This window comes from Corvus cornix, chromosome 1A (genome assembly GCF_000738735.6).
Source record: "Corvus cornix cornix isolate S_Up_H32 chromosome 1A, ASM73873v5, whole genome shotgun sequence".
In the NCBI taxonomy this organism is placed as follows: domain Eukaryota; kingdom Metazoa; phylum Chordata; class Aves; order Passeriformes; family Corvidae; genus Corvus; species Corvus cornix.
The window spans coordinates 39089948-39107587 of record NC_047057.1 but is presented as its reverse complement, the minus strand read 5'-3'; the positions used below and the strand labels follow the sequence as shown (position 1 = coordinate 39107587).

At 36.5% G+C, this 17640-nt stretch overlaps 1 protein-coding gene across 1 annotated transcript in view; it reads right to left on the bottom strand.

Moving 5' to 3' along the window:
• PTPRQ (protein tyrosine phosphatase receptor type Q) overlaps positions 1–17640 on the bottom strand; it is a 100075-nt gene that overhangs the window by 21615 nt on the left and 60820 nt on the right. The window contains exons 28-35 of the mRNA XM_039571080.1: positions 16078–16264; positions 13601–13845; positions 12917–12983; positions 12178–12336; positions 10731–10953; positions 10211–10284; positions 4680–4779; positions 3760–3888 (exon numbers count right to left, since the gene is read on the bottom strand). Coding sequence (XP_039427014.1) covers positions 3760–3888; positions 4680–4779; positions 10211–10284; positions 10731–10953; positions 12178–12336; positions 12917–12983; positions 13601–13845; positions 16078–16264 — 1184 coding nt within the window. The remainder of the gene's footprint in view (positions 1–3759; positions 3889–4679; positions 4780–10210; positions 10285–10730; positions 10954–12177; positions 12337–12916; positions 12984–13600; positions 13846–16077; positions 16265–17640) is intronic.

The window sequence follows — 17640 nt, the reverse complement described above, 5'->3', positions numbered from 1 at the left end:
CCCTGCATGCCCTCTGAAAATACACCCAATTGATAAATTGCTTAACAAAAACTTGGTGAGACAGACTGTATATGTACTAGCTAGTATTAGTAATTTTAGACACTGAAGTTTGTCAATAATTTTTTATTATGATCATTATGTTAAAAGACCACTACTGGAACTGGGATTTTCCTCTAATTTCCTGGTCCGAAAAAAAAATGTTACCCACAAAAAAATTTCAAAGATGTCAAAATGGAATGCTTGGCACATTTAAATTTCTCTTTTTCTACTCAAACTGACTTTTGTAGCGCAAAATACATCATATTCAAAAAGCTATAAAAGTGTGTGAAAGGTAATGTTTTGATTAACCTATACTGAACATTTGCTGGGCTTCAAGCTGTTGAATTTTTGATCTTGGAATGATAAAAAGTATTTCCAGTCATATTCATACAGAACAGAAAAATCTTTTTCTACTTTATTGTTTTTCTCATGAGATACCAGCTGCAAAAATTTTCTCAGAATATGAGCCAAGGTCATAAACCATGATTCACTAAGTATAAGAGAATGTCTGAAGAGACAATGGATGAGGGGCAGTCAAGAAGGATCTCATGAAGCAGGGTATTTTGATTCTGTGGATGAACTGTGTCAGCTGCATGTGCCTTTTTCGATTTAGAGTAGCTAAATAATATAATGTCAGAGAAGTGACCAAAAACCTGGTTTCCCCCTTCAAATGAGCACTGAATGGGATGATTAGTAGGTAGAGGAAAAAAATATATATTATTCTTCTATCACCTAGGATTTTCACACAAACTCCCCATTGCCCTTTCAGGGTAGGAACCTGGACCAGATTTCTGTTGATTTACTGCTATCTGAAAAATACAAACATGCCAGTCTGGTAAAGAGATCTGCCCACCTCTGCCCTCCTCGTACACTTGCAAGATGCCACGAACTGAAACACAGCAAGTTCTGCAAACACAGATGAGATAGCTGCCTAAATGCGGCCAGTGTCGATTGTGCAGAGGCAGTGATGCCCATTCCAAGTGCATGGGAAATTTGTGAAGGTTAGACTGTAGTTATCAACATTAAATACAATAATTAAACATGCTAATATGTCACTGCTTTAACCACAAATCACGAGAATGATAGGATCAACACAAGAACTGGGACTGTAATTGACTTCAACATCGTTTTTCCCCAATGGCAACAGGTACAAAGGTTCTTTCATTATGCAACTGTGGAAGTCTAAAAACAGGAAAAAAATATTTTAGTCATTAAGTTTTGCAGTAAGCTGTCTTGGTAAATGCTGCCATGCTTCTTCCAGCTCCTTGATATAACTCATTGTTACCAGGAAGGATGCTACTATATTAAAGACAGGTACTAGAGACACCTAAAATGTCCCTTTTGGCTATTGACTTTACTAGAACAGAATATTACACATAGTAAAAGATTCTTTGAGACTTAAAAAAAAAAGCCAAAATAAACTGAAATATTTTGAACAGATAAAGGATATCCTGTGCCTCATTACCCCTCATGTTATCTAGGAGAGAACCTCGGGACATTTTCTGTCTTCCAGCTGAAAAGATATCATGAATCCTGTCCTTAGGAGCTCTCAATTAGTGCCTGCACTTCAAACTTCAACAGTTTGTCTAATGTTCAACAAAGGACCTGGGCAAGGAGCCTGCTGTAGCTTCAGTGCCACTACGGTTTGAAAAATAATAATCCAAAATTTTATCAGCTGCATCCTGTACCTTACAATGACAGCAGGAGAGAGTCTTTGCTTTTGACCATTAAAGGACAGTTGGAAGGAGGGAAAAGTACAGATGAAAGGACATGACAAATTGCAAACCAAATTGTGAGACTGACTCATTAAAAAAAGGGTGATGTAACTCAAACTGCTGAAGCACTGTTCAATAAAGGTCTTGCTGTGCATAAATCACATAATGAAGTGTACATGAGTATTAAATATTATAGTTTTCAATTACCCTTTAGAGTTTGAGACTGTAAAATTTTAAAATACACGCAATTTAGACAGAAAAGTGGTAGAATTGTATCTGCAAACCAACAAAGGATATTTGACTGTGTGGATATGTTGCTGAGATTGTAGGGGCATAGTATGAAACAGCTGTAGTTTGTGTACTAAAGACAACTGAGGAAAAAAGATAATTTCTCTTAACTATATATATCCTAACTTCCAAAGAAAAGAAACAGCATGTTTCTTATGTCACATTTGCACTACCTTTATTTCAAGGATATGTTGTGTATATCAGGGCTGTATTTCCATAATGTATTATAATTTCTACTTTAAAATTGCCCTGATTTATTTCAAAATGGTTGTGGAACTCCTATAACTCAACATTAGGGACTAAAAATATACATGATTTCATTATGACAAATACCTTTGTTTGTCATTAGAACATCTGCAAAGATTGACATTTCATTTTGATTAACTATATCATTCAATATAGCACGATAACACACAGGTTAAGAGAACAGAATGGAAAACACACCATGTTGCTTCAATAGTACAAAAACTTACTGGATGACAAAAATCTCCTTGCGTCTAAAGAAAAATGAAGAGTATCTGGAAATAAAATCCATTAATACTTTAGTACATAAACAACATTAGTACTATTCTAATTCAGCTAACGATGTGAAAACAAGGTAATTTTGAAGATACATCAAGATCATTTATCTGAGGCAGAGTTGCTGCAGTGCATTGTCAATGGTTCCACCTTCAGAGGATGCTTTGCACTGTTATTAGCAGGTACTAAATTCTGCTATCTGAACAAGTGCCCTGCAGAGGACATACCCCAGACATTACATCAATGAGTTCCAGATGATTCCCAGTATGTTTTCTCATCTGTTACAAGCAGCCATTCTTGTGTGCTCTATTTTGAACAGGTTTGTACATGCAATCAACTTACTCTGTACCACACACAGACATACCCAAAAATCCCAGGTCAACAACTACAACCTTTCATCTTCCAGCTATTCCTAGTCTGAAACAGTAGGATATTTGGCTACTAGGGCCATTTTAGGGCTATTTTAGGCTTCTCATCTTTAAGGAGACTGCCTACCACAGTGTTTCATCTGTGACACAGCAGGGAAAATACAGGCAGGTGAAGAATGCTCACCAAACATTTCTAACTCAGTTGGTTGTCACATGTTACTGATAATAATTATATTTATTTGGTGAATAATATCAATATTTCTGGCAGTCAAAAAGTGGTTTTCCTTCTGATAAATACCTGTGACAAGATTTCTTGTCAGATAAAAAATATGAATTGCTGCATGCACCTTAAATGAGTAGATAGCCAGTGTGCTGAGCTCCACAGAAACCCAGATGTTATGCCAATCCCTCTGTTTAAAAAAACCCCCACTTTCTAAATATCAATTAAACAATGACAGATTTGTTCTTGAGTTAGTTGACAGGAACTTCTAGGGGTTTGGCCTGTGTAAGTTTGCAGCCTACACAAAATTTGGACCATTAAAAAACTCACAAATTCTGCATGTTTAAAATATGTAGCCTCTCTTTGGCTAACACAATTAAACAGTGATTTACACTTAGATTTTTATCTTGTTGTAAAAAGAGCTTAAGATTAAGTGATTTTCTAAAAGCTAGTGAGAAGTGTCTTGAGGATGGAGGTCATTCTTTGAAAAAGGATCTCAGTGACCTGTGTAAATAAGAACAGCACAAACACTTCCAAACAAGCAAAGGTCAGAAAGGGGTCATGGCTACAGACCCTTTGGACTACTGTTTTGCCTAAGTAGTACGCTTACCGTGTAAATCTCTCATCCTTCAGCTCCAGGTCTGCCACTGTGATCAGCTGATCCAGTTTGAATTTCGTGTCAATAATTTCAGCATCTCGTGGGGAGTATGTGCCTCCCTCTTTTTGCTTTTGCCGAATTCTAAACAGAAAATAGTGAAAAATACACATGCAAAATATTTAAGGACACATAGGTCAATACTTTGATTTGACAGGCTGAAACTGAAAAATGGTTGCCAGGAATCCTTCCTTGGCCTTTCTTCTTGTCTCCCTTCTAACAGTGTAATTTAGTCAAATACTGAATTTATGTTGCTAAAATTCAGAAGAAAGAATCTAGGTGCTGTGCTCTTTTAGTTTTCCTACAAAAATTCTATGGTAATGCCTGAATAAAGCAGCTGAGTAAGAATAGAACTGATGAATGAACATCATGAATGAATGATGAAACTCACATCATGTGTGCAGTATGCAGCCTCCTTCTTTACATGGACATTTTGTTCACTATTTGAATTGAAACTCAATTTCTCTTCCACCTGTGGGACTTCTGTGTATTTAACTGATAAATTTAGAAAATAGAATTTAGAGTATTTACTTCATATCCAGCTGTAAATAGTATTAGGCATCATGATAACTATAACCAGCTGACACTCTGATCTGTCAATAGAGAAGTGGCTCTGAAAGGTTAAGAAAGGCTACCACTCTGATTTACCCTCTGGAAAAGATGGATTTGCTTCTTCATCTATGGAAGATTCCACCCTCACTAGACTAAATTCTTTGTGAGTCTCTCCCTTAGTTTCTACATAAAAACAAAAAAAAAACCCCACAAACCAAAAATCAAGACATTTTGGAATTACATTTATAGGACTGTTTCAACTCTTCTTTAAACCATTTTTGAGTGTTTTCAAACATGCTATGGCAAGGATATGTAAATCTCACCTTGCAAAAGCATATACTGCAGCCACCAAAAGAACAACTGAAAGTATACACAAAGTAACAGCAAGGATAACTTCTACAGATCTTCCTGTCGGTCCTTCACCTGCAACAGAAAGTGGAAAACTAATATATCATATATTCTTCAGAATTTCTAAAATTCTGCCAGTATGAAATAGGGAAATGATGAAAGACAGACACATTTTGTCTCTGTATAACTGCACCCATTTTATGTTGGTTGAAAAGGTTCAAAAAAAAGAAAAATATAACAAAACCAGAAACAGTTTGTGTAAGGGTTCCTAAGCATTGCTGATCTACCTAATACATAATTTTAATACAGATGTGTTAATACTATATGTGCAGATGTCACCTGGTGTTTTTCAGTTTTACCTGCTGAACAGGTTAAGATCAGTCTATACTGCAGTAACATCAGCCTGAACACTGGCCTGAGGTCAGAACCTGCTTCAGTCTTTGTGCAGGACTACTGCAGCTCCTCAAGTGGAAAAGAAAGAGAACAACTCTAAAGCAATGACGCTTGCAGCTGCCACTCACAAACACGATGATATTATTTTTAGTGGAATTCTAAGGGTGCTGAAGGAACTGAACCAGTGGTGAGATCTGAACTTTCTGGATTAATCTGCCTCGCTGACCATTAACTCATGTTCCTGGTTTATGTGAGAATTTGTGATATTGTTAGGAATAACCACCAGTAGGCCAAAAGTAATCATAAAGGCCTCGATGACTGAAAAGTAAAGGTGTTGGTATTCTAATCAGTCCTTCCAGGTGAGAATGAAAGCTCATTCAGAAACTGATAAACTACTTAGATTAGTAGTTTCTAGGCCTCGTCTTGAATATCTTTAGTGCTAAATTTCTGAGACTCATTTATATTTCCCACCCTTCCTGTAATCCTGTGCCTATAATAAAACTCACCCTCATTTTCCCTTAGGCAACAGTGAAAATAAGTAAAGCAAGGGAATACTACTGATGGTACTGTTCACTTTTGTTGACATTCACCTCCACTTGCTGATCCACTGCAGAAAAACTTAGTTCCTGTTTAGCATCAAGGAAAAGGAGAAAATGTACTGTTTCCTGCCATATGAAACTATTTCCCGCTCAAGGGACAACATCCTCCCAAGGACACACTGGGAAACACCACAGTCTTGGTTTTGTTTATCTCAAAAGACTGTGATTTTTGGATTAGAGAGTATATTTCAGTTGATCTGGACTGATGTACCTGAGAGAATGTGATTAAAATGTAAAATGATCCTGATTTATCAGAAGAAATCACCTTAAAACAGTGGGATGGAATTTTGTAAGATCAAGCGCATGGTTCTACATGTAGGCAGGAATAATCAGCTACAATAATACAACACAGTAAACAGTTGGCTAGGTAGAAATTTATCAGAGATTATTATAGACTGACACCAACGTGAATAAGCAATATCATGTCTGTATGAAGTTACAGACAATAGAATTCAGTATAGTTTGCAAAACACCTAAAACAATTCTTCCACTGCATTAGTAAAAGTTTAGATGCACCACTGGACACTACAAGGTAAGAAAACATTTAATCTTAGGTATAGATAGTAGAATAGAAAAGCAAGTACATACAAAAATGTTTCAATGAGTAAATGAATCAAAAAGTTCCTGCCACTCACTTATCACTGTGATAAGGCAAAAATGTCAGTAATGTGAAAGAACAGAAGCATATCCAGAGAAACCTCTACAACAGTTCTGTTTTGCACTGAACTGTGAAGTCTGTGTCAAAATGCACAATTAACATCAATCCGAACAACGCAGATGTTATTAAACAAAACAGTGCTGGTAAAATGCCAACCAAGAATTAAAACCCCACATTTTCTCCTACTTCTTTGCAACAGGGGAGGACGACACATTTCTGTAGACATGTCTGTAGAGATAATCACGGGCATGGGAAAGGAGACCAAACAGAGAATGTCATGACGTATAACTCTGAAGTGCTGCACTCAATACATGATAATAACAAACTGCAATAATAGAATATCATAAGGTCGCTTTCTATGTAAAAGACAGTGTCAGGAAACCCCATTTTGATTCTTTCCTGTCTCATCAGATTTACAATTCACATGGAATAAGCACACTTACACGGGACTACTGATTGCCCCACAGTGATTTGCTGAACTAACCACCAGAGTTTACAAAAGGGTTACAAGCTGCCTTGATGTATTACAAATTTAAACAGTATTTATTACTGTATCTTAATTATCTCATGGAAAAATCCTGACCTTTCACTGTAATAGGGACATTAACTTTGCAATGAGAGTCATGGATTATGAGGAAGAAACTCCACCTCTCCAGCTCAAGAGGAAGGTTGTGGTATGCCTAATATGATTGGGTGGGTGTGCCCTATTAAAATATATCCTTTACTATAATTAAAAAACATTATTGTAGCTGTATATTCCCATAATTTCTGCTTCAGTGGTCCTCCCTAACAAAATTCCTTGTATTTACAAGACCATCTGACATGAGTCACAAAATGATCTCTCAAGGTTTTCCATATTTTTTTTCTGCTTCAAACATGTGACATTTAATTGTACCAAAAGGTTAACTGTCTGATTTTCCAGAACAAAGACCTACCTATTCTCTCAGTAGACTTAGAAACCAGAATGTAGGGGGTTTTGAACTGTTGTGAATAGCTCTGCCAAAATTCAAATTAGTGTTTCATCTAACAAAATGAAAGTCTAATGTTAGAAACCCAAAAAATTTCAGTGGTTATTACTAAAGAAGCTAATTGATTTAAAATAAAATTGCAATTCTGATTTCAGGCAGCATAAATTCCTCTTGGAGAGAGGCTGATGTTAGGAGTGCAATAGAAGTAACTGGGTTGCAAAGATTTATAAAAGCTGACTTTTTTGCATGTTTTCTGAGTTATATTTCTAGAGCAAGCTGGAAGTTCCTGTAACCTAAGTTTCTAGAAAGAAACACTTGGGCAAGGTTCCTCATGCTAAGTGTTTCAGGAGAGTGCTATATCTCCAATACCATTCAACTGCAGTACCTGCATCACTTGTGATGTATCAATTTGATGTTGATTTCACAGCACTTGTAAGAAGTCATGCAAAGAAGTTTTGATTATCTATTCCATGTAAGTTATGTAAGCTCTGAAATTTAGAAGCTAAGGCCAGACAAAAGTATGTTGTAGTCTGGCCTTAAAAAGCAGTGCTTGATGTTAAAGATTAACACAGAAAGCATTGGATGGGTGTGAGGAGACACAGATATCTGAGGAATTTATCCCTCGTTTTGGTTTTTTCCATATTAGATTTTATTCATCATACAAACAGATCTTGCTTATTTATCATGTACAAGGTAGAAAATGTCACAAGTTTTCAATAACAATGGATAAGGCATTGAATTACACTACCTGCTGCCACTAAGTATTGCAGATTTTTCTGTTAGAAAGGAGAAAATTGCCCAGAGGTCTGGATAGAGTTGGACTCATTTCCAGTGAACTTGTTTTGCCTGATTGGACACACTATCTTTCCCTTATTGGGAAAAATATTAGCTTCATTTGCTTAGATCTTTTAAATTCAGAACATATAAATACAACTTTTATGTTGCATTTTCCAGAGCATTCCGGGCTGGAGAAATAGCGCCAGATCCTTTCAGAATATTCAGGTAGTGAATCAGCATTTCAGGGTCTTCAGTATCAGATCATGTAACAAATTCCTAAAATGGATTAGATGAATAAGGGAGCTCATATCACAGAAGATGAATGCCAAATGAAAAATATGTGCCCACTAAAATTCTTCTGGGTACTCATCCAGTTGTCTTGGTGTGCATTTTGAGAAAGTCAGGGCTAATGCTTAGCTAAGTAAGTTTTTGACTTACAAATATATTAAAAGAACTTACAGATCTTATTACAGTCTGCTACAAGAGATGTCATTCCCAGTTTTAGAGGTGTATCAACATGGCCATGAGGGAATTATGTTTGATTTCAGACCAAATAACAACTGACCTATTGGCTAGTGACTTTAGAACCAGATGGATTCTCTTAGACAACATTAATTTATTAATTCAGATGGAGCTTTGTCTACTTCTAAAGGATGAAGGGGCTAAAGGATCATGCTCTCAGATGACCTGCCATTAAGCTCACTGGAATATAACCATAGAATCATTTAGTTTGGAAAAGACCTTTAAGATCATCAAGTCCAACTGCTAACCCAGCATTGACAAGACCACTAAATCCTATCCCTAAGTGCCACATCTACACATCTTTTAAGTACCTCCAGGGATGGTGACTACCACTTTCCTGGGCAGCCTGCTCCTATGCTTGACTCTCTTTCTATGAAGAATTTTTTCCTTATATCTGATCTAAACCTCCCCTGACACCACATTTCCTCTCGTCGTATTGATTGTTACCTGGGAGAAGAGTCTGACACCCATCTTGCCACAACCTTTTCAGAGAGTGATAAGATCTCTCATGAGCTTCCTTTTCTCCATCCTAAATGACCCCAGCTCCCTCACCTGCTCCCCGCAGGACCTGTGCTCCAGACTCTTCACCAGCTCCATTATCTTTCCCTGGACATGCTCCAGCACCTCAATGTTTTTTGTAGTGAGGGGCTCAGAACTGGACACAGGATTCAAGGTGTGGCCTCACCAGTGCCAAGTACAGGAGGACAATCACTGCACTGGTCCTGCTGGCTACACCGATACAGTTCAGCCTGTATTCCGGATACAGGCCAGGAGGCCACTGGCCTCCTTGGCCACCTGGGCACATGCTGGATCATGTTCAGCTGCTGTTGACCAGCACCCACAGATTCTTTTTCCCTCGGGCATCATTCCAGCCACTCTTCCCCAAGCCTGTAGCACTGCACAGGGTGACTCAAGTGCAGGATTTGGCACTTGGCCTCATTGAATCTCATACAATTGGCCTTGGCCCATCAATCCAGCCTTTCCAGCTCCCTCTGCAGAGCCTTCCTGACCTCCAGCAGATCAACACTCCTGCCTAACTTGGTGTAATCTGCAAACTGACTGAAGGTACCCCTGATCCCCTTGTCCAGGTCACCAACAGGGACATTAAACAGGACTGGCCAAATACTGAGCCCTGGGGAGCCCCACTAGGGACCAGCTGCCAGCTGGATGGAACTCCATTTAACCACCATTCTTTGGGCCCGGTCATCCAGCCAATTTTTCACGTGGCCAAGAGTATCAAGTACTGGTTCTACATCCAACAGAGAAGGAAAGAGCAGAAAGAGAATGGCTGCTGGAGGTTTGCCAAACAGGATGAACTATCCTGGCATCATGGTATTTTTATTGTTATAATTGAATCTCTGCAAACAAGCTTTGTCAATGCTGCCTCTTCATTTAACAGTCCAGGCTGACATAGAATCTCTTGACAACCTCAAAAGGACATACAAGGCAATGGATATATTTCTTCAGCCATTCTAGTTAACAAACATAGAGATTACTTACTTCATGGAAACCACTGTATTAAAAAGAAACTGAATTGTGAAGACTCTTTAGAAATAGAGAAATACTTTAGTAAATTACATTCTTCTTACCTAATGTTTTGACAGGGTCAGAATAGTCGGAATCTGTAAACTGTCCTTTAATGTTAGTTGCTCTGAACTTAAATCTGTGAAAGAAAACCAGAAAAACTAATGAAATAAAGTTTATGTGTATTTTCTTAAATATTGTTTCACTTACGAACTAAAAAATATTTTTAAGTTTAGTGTAATATAATTTGGAATCATTATTCACCTGCAAAAGTGACATCATGACAGATATCAATAACTCAGTGCCAAAATCTTAAATTTCTGAAAAACCCTGATGTGAATTATTTATCTTGAATTTGAATTTATTTAATTTAAGAACTCAATAATCATCTTCTTTCGTTTGAAAAATTTTGTAGAAAATTTATCTCCCATATCTGTGCTCAGCCAAAAAATTTTAAATTAGATATACATAATGATAATTTCAATGTCCACTTTTCTAATTGAACTATATGTTTTGAGTGTTTGCATAAATCTATATTTCACTTAAATCTTTCTCTTGGTCAAACATAGAGACAAACGTACTTACAGGTACTGCTTTCTTGGTTTCAGTGGGCCATTACAGATTTTGTCTTGACTGGCTGGTATCATACATGTAGTATCAGCGCCTATGACATATATCTCTTCTTTCCCACTCATGTCTTCTTTTCCTTCTATACATGGTGGGTTTGGAAAGCCTTCATTTGTAAAATACAGCCTCGGTTTGTTGAAGTAGGCATCATACCACTTGGTAACATTCCCATCATGCTGAGCTATTATCAAGAAAAGAAATAATAGATACAATTTACATTCTAACCAGACTGCAATTAAAGAAGTTACATAGGAAATTATTTTTTAAGAGCTTAGCATGCTATTGGTGCCATTTACACAAATAAGTCTATAACTGAATTTGCACTTAAACCCAAACTTCCTTACTATCCACACTATCTGTGTTTTGTTAACTCTGAGTACGCCAACTAAATCACATCTAGAAATTTTGAGGGGCAATTTCACACAGCAGCTCTGCCTTTGGATTATATTATTTATGCAAGACACTTGACTCTGAACATGACTAGCTAGCAAGCCAGTAAAAAACCCTTTAGTCAGAAGACAGTAAAGATTCATAAATTAAATTACTAGATTTCCGTATGTGGATGGAACCCAGCAGCTCATGAGAAAAATCTTCACAATGTTGCTTAGCATGGTATTTGTTCATCTTTCAGCTCAAGAGAATCTTCACAGCAATAGCTATGAAGTAAATGTCTTTAGGACTAGTGTTAAAATGCAAAGTTCAGAAAAAGGTGAGACACTTAAGGTGAGTTCACTTAATATCCATGCTTTACTTCTATACTTTAAAACCAAGAAAAATAAGGGAATTAAATACCTGGAGTTTTTCCTTCTTAGGTAAAGTAAGCATGACCATATGATGTCTTATCATAAAACTCCCACTCTCATTGATAAGCAGTTAGTCAAAGGGTTTCACAGCACTCTTTGTACAAGTAAATACTCATCAGTCCATACAAGGGAATAAACATTCTTACCCACAGTCTACAGAAGGGATTTATATAACTCCCTCTGCCCCCGTAATGAAATGGAAATATCAACTGCACATGGCTGCATTCTTTTATGGGCAACACTAATAGCGACAGAAGAATAACCTTTCCAAACCCCAAAAGTTTCATATTTATTCACATTCACATATGTAAAATGTTGGGGTGTTTTCCAAGGAAACAGAAAATATAGTGAAAAAATTAGGGACAGAATAATATTGGTGGCTTCAAACAGCATAGAAGACCCTTGTCGGCAAATATTCCCAGAATCCAGTACCCAGCCCACAGGTATTGTGAAAGATACTTTCCCCTCAGTGCTGTTGCCACAGCAAAAGTGACTTTGTTGACTGTTTCTTAAAATGAAATTACTGAAACCCAAGAAAATAAATGAAAAAGACAAACAGTTGAAACTGAACACTGTTTTCAAGGGAACTTATTAAATTCTACCTCCAGCTTCCACAACAAGAACTTGTATCTTCTTGATAGGACCATGATCGTCACTGTAATAACATATTGGCATTCTGATTGTAATTGTTGTCGCTGTGACCAGTAGTGCTCCATTGGTATCATAAACTGGTGCTGGTTTCTTTTTAGGCCTTGGCGGTTCTGTTTTTAAACAAAGATATACCACAGAGTTCTGTTTTACAGTATTTTCACTGCAGGTACATTGTTCAGGCCCACAGCTGAGTTGTGCAAAAAAAGATCTCCAGCATATTTTAAGAGACTTAATGTTCTACTTAATGTCTTAAGCCTCTAAAAACTATATTCTGATAAATACCTATGTATATCAGTTTTCAATTAAAAGAAGAAACAATAAAAAGAGTGATTTTCAGTTTTTCAATTAGTTTCAATCAATCGCTTTCTTTATTTCAACAACTGATGCTGCATATTTAGCTATTCCTGTGTCATATTCTAAGCTGTTTGTTGATGATAACTAAAATACTGAACTTGATATGATTACTTCACTGAGTCTGCACATGCTGTACAGTATCGTTCTAATACAAATAGCAAATGATCTGTAAAACTAAACACTACAATTCAAGGTGATCAATTACATATTCCTGCTCCTACATTATGCAGCCTCTAAGTAATAGCTCAAGGAACACAGCTGTGTACTCACAGGTAGAACAGCAATTTCTTCAGAATTTACAGAGATTTCAGATAAAGGGTACTTTATGGGACATACCTTTGATATCCATGGTTATTTTCAATTGAATTTTTGGCCCTGCACCAGCACCATTAATTGCATACACCTTAAAAAAAATATATTTGTTTTAATGAGTATTGTAATAGCATCATATTGGCCAATACTGGATATATCTGAAGCAACAATGAATGCCAAAACACTCCATTTGTCATTCACACTTGGCTAGAAATTACTTTATATTCCTTTAAAATCCTAAGTGCAGTAGCACTTCATTGCTTATAATGTAGCTCTTAAAAAGGGAGCAAGCAAGCCCACTTAAAGAATGATCTTTTCTCCTCTCGTGTCCCTGTCTCTGAGTATTTGAAAGTACTTCATGCACATACTTCTAGCAAGCTCCCCTTGCAGAACTGAACCTTTCATGTCCTATAAGCCAAATGAACAATTCCAGTAGTGGAATTAAGAGAGAGATTTAGTCTTGTGCTTGTGACTATGTGTCACAGATTGCTTTGCTAAGCGCATGAACTGGTCATCCAGACTAGTGATGTGTTCTGCTCCCACTCACTCTATCCTGTTCATTGCTCCCCTTGTTCCTCAGACCTGCCTCTCTTTGCACCCCAGCTAACCTTCTTGGCATGAAAATCTCATATTCAGTCAAAGTTTCAAACTAATCTCACACTTACATCAAAGAAAAAAATACACCCCCCCAACTGTATCAGTTCTTACGCTGACATTATAGGTATGTCCTCCTTTTAGTCCTTCTATCATGGCAGTGACTGACTGATCTTTTTTTTCAATGACACTAAGGTTGTGGATCTGGATGGCAGCAGGGTCATCTTCATTGTAAACCATAGCTTGATACACTTGAATATTTCCATTTGGTTCAGATGGTGGCACAAATGTTACTTGGAACTTTGTTACTTCATCTGGTATCTTCTGAAAAGTTATGTTGTTAGGTGGGTCTTCAGGCACTGAAATAAATATTTCAATGACCCAAAATCAGTTTACTACTATTACTATTAGAGTAAAACCTGAAAAATTAAAATTGTAATTTTTTTGTATAACAGTATTATTTCATTGATAGTTTCTGGTTTTATAAAAAATTCTCAAATACTTACTGCATACGTAAGTATTCATAATCACAATAAAAAGACAAATATCTACTGAAATCCTATTCTTAATGAATGTGGCACTGAATTCTTAATGGCACTGAATGCTACAAACTTTAAAAATAATGATTAGATAACACTCAATAGTCTCTACTCAGAAAATTTTTTTATGATTATCTGCTGAGAAAGCCTGAAAACATCATTATACCTTGAAAGACATCTGGGCTAAACAAATCCTTGCATGGGTTGACAAGCAAGAAGCAAGAGTCAGTGAGTATCCCTTTCTGAAAGGCCTCTGTTGACAGCAAGATCTCTCCTAACATATAAACAAGCCACTGTGCTCCTAAGAGTCTCTGCTTACCATAACTAAATCTTTAGGAAAAATTTTTCCACTAGCTGATGCTCAGACACAAGCACAACATGCATTTTTCCCGGGGGCAGTTTCTTGTCAAATGCTTGTTCCAATAGCTTATTCTCAGGACAGCAAAGGTATAAATCATTTTCCCAATGTTTCTATCTGGAAGAAAAGGCTGTAACATTCTTTCCAGGCAGCTAAATATTTATTGCTCTACCTGAGCAGACAAGTATGTAGCGTGACCTCTAAATAGTGAAATCAAGCAATGGAAGGTAAACACATTCCCTCAGCAAAGGATTTAGATGCAGTTGTCCTATTGCCCAGGTTTTTTATACTAGCCAACAAATGCTTACTCAGGCTTCTCTGGAGTAACTCTGCGTAAACTGGTCCTAACCAAGCTAAGCTGTGCAAAACAGATGAAACGAGATGGAAAAAAAATAACTGTTTCTCTCTAAAGTTACTGCACATCCTAATGTATCACATATTTACATAAGGAAAAGGGCTACCAGAAAAGGTAGCCAGACAGGATGCTGTCTATCTCAGAACAGACCCAGCTACCACATAGTTTACTTTTTAACTTTTCCACAGTAAAAGACCATATCAGCTTCCAGGGATAGAAATAGGTCATGAAATCCCTAGAATTTAACTTATTTAAAGCATTGGAGATACATATATATATATGGATGGATGGATGTACACACTCATATAGTATCATATCAATAGTGACCTTGGCTTTTTATACATCAAAGGAAGGATAAATGATAAATAAAATCACTGTGTAGTACACTTAAATATGAAATTAACCTGAGTATATAACTAAAAAAGATGTTCTGCAGCTAGAGATAAGGGAATTGTGCTTTATACACAGGTGATAATTAGTTCGGATGAAACAAAACTTTAATACCCCTTGAGAAAATATTTTTAGTGTCTTGCTTGTTTTTTTAAAAAATTGAAAACAAATCAGAACCAGCAAAGATAGTAGACAGAGCATAACTGTGATCTATATATGTAAAGTTAGGACTACATCTTCCCCATGTACATCTATTTCTATTTTTCTGAGCAAATGCAAATGCTATCTACTTTTCTGTAACAGCTCATCTCTCAGTTTTATTTCTCTGAGTAACTTAACAGCATCATCTACTTTTGTCACCTTAAAATCTAGCTCATTCTCCAGATTGTTATGAATCTGTGGAACAGCTGACTCAAGCAGAGATTCCTGTGGGCCTTTGCTAGCAACTTCCTTCCACTGAGAATACATAAATAATGTCATCAAGTCAGCACAGATCCCATTTATAAATGGTAAGATGCATTTCACTTAATTTTTTATGTTTAGATTTTGCACCAAAACCAAGGATGTTGTATAGAGTTTTCAGTAGTCTCAAGAAAAACAGGCACCTCCACAAGGGAGTCATGCCTGCCTATGATAGGTGTCTTAAATATACATGCTAATATAGATAGAACCTTTGTTTTCATTGGCTATAGAAGTAATCTTCATGGCTGTGTTCCACATATCCAAATTTTACATGGAGCAAGGTAGGATCCCTGCATAACTAAAGGTAAATCTTAGTATTTATAACCATTCATTTTTTGTTGTCTGACACCTTTTTAAATATTAAAGGAAAATATTGTGAGGACAAATCTGTATTAAAAGCCCATTTTTTGTTCAAATTTCTCATTCATTTGTCAAATTAAAGTAAAACTGTGAAGTTTGATCTGTATAAAGTAGAAAAAATACAAACCTGCTTCAAAAGTGGAGACAATTACTGGGGAACTAGCCTTGCCTTCTAGGAGTGCAGCATTCACATCCCCCGTAAAGGCAATGATTACTACAGAATACCTCGTAAATGCTTTTAAATCAGAAATTTCTAAGACTTTACCCTCCTCATTTGTCTTCAAAAACCGACCTTTATAGTTGTCATTATCTACCTTTAAAAATATAGTAAAAAAAAGGAAAAAAAGTTGTTACAAGGCTTGAAACAGGCAAAAGCAGGAAATTATTATTTGAACACCTTATTTAAATTTTATTCTTCCACTTTTCTAACTAGTTACATAGGAGATTTCACAAGAATTTTCTAGGTACCATGAGTATAAAGTTGTGCTGGGGAGTACATTCCCATCTCACCCACGTGTTGCCTGTGTGGCGTTCCATGCAGTATGCACTTAAGGGAATGGGCTGTTTGGGTGGTGCTGTCTCACACCAAGTGAAGATGGACCAATTTGGAGGCACTGGGCCAAGGCAACTGTAGTGACCTGAAATGGGAATCAAACTAGGCAAAGACCCAGAAGATGAGCAGCTATATAGCAGAAGATTGTTTGGAATACAATTAGAAAATTGGGCAGCAATATATAATGTTGATACTACAGCAGAAAGTGGGATTCTTCTTTGGATGTATTAATTCTGTTTTATGAGAGAGTTGGGAAGGAGTAATTTTCTCGCTAGAAAAGCTGGAAAGCTTTAGGGTTCAATCTAAAAAAGGGAGGATTACAGAAGACCTAGTAATAAGTTTAAAATATAAAATGATGTTAATAAATTGAAGAGAACCCCCTGTTTGCAGTGTTCATGAAAATACAAATAGAAATTTTACTTGCACAAAAAACCAACTGGAATTAAAAATTACACAGTATGCAATGACATACCTAAAAAAGTAAATAAAACTATGACTATTCATTTAGTTATAAACTAAAATAATCTATTGAGGGTTGCTGAGCAATTTGCAGCACTGGATATTACATGGAAAGGGTAACAAATAATTTGTGAGGAATATTTTAGGCACATTTGTTTCTGTGTTAGAGCAGCCTATGTGTTGGGTTACATTGTGGATACCTATCATCCTTACATCTCAAATAATCGGTAGTTCTGTAGAAAAATCTCCAGCGTTAGACTTTTTATCCAACTAATCACTTCTAATGGTAGCTTCAAAAACAAGAAAAAGGAAAAAAAGAGTGTTTCATCAAGTATCATTTACAAAATTCTATTTATGTATATTCCCACTGCTTCAGTTAATAATGTTTTTATTATTGTTTCTTCAGTGTGTAATTTGAAAAGAGGATTAGGTAGCTGTACAGTAGTTTTCCCACTGAACAAAATCTGTATTAAATGCAGCTGATAAAACATTAGAATAGGTCAAGCATACCTTTTATTTGATGGATAGGCATATATCCCCACTGAGAATTAACCTGAACTAAACTTTGTGATGAATTAAACAGACATTCATTTCCTGGGAGGGCCATCAAGAGCTGAAACACTTTCTTCTATCTGACTATCAAAAGTCCGGCATATAAATATTTATTCAACAGCTAAA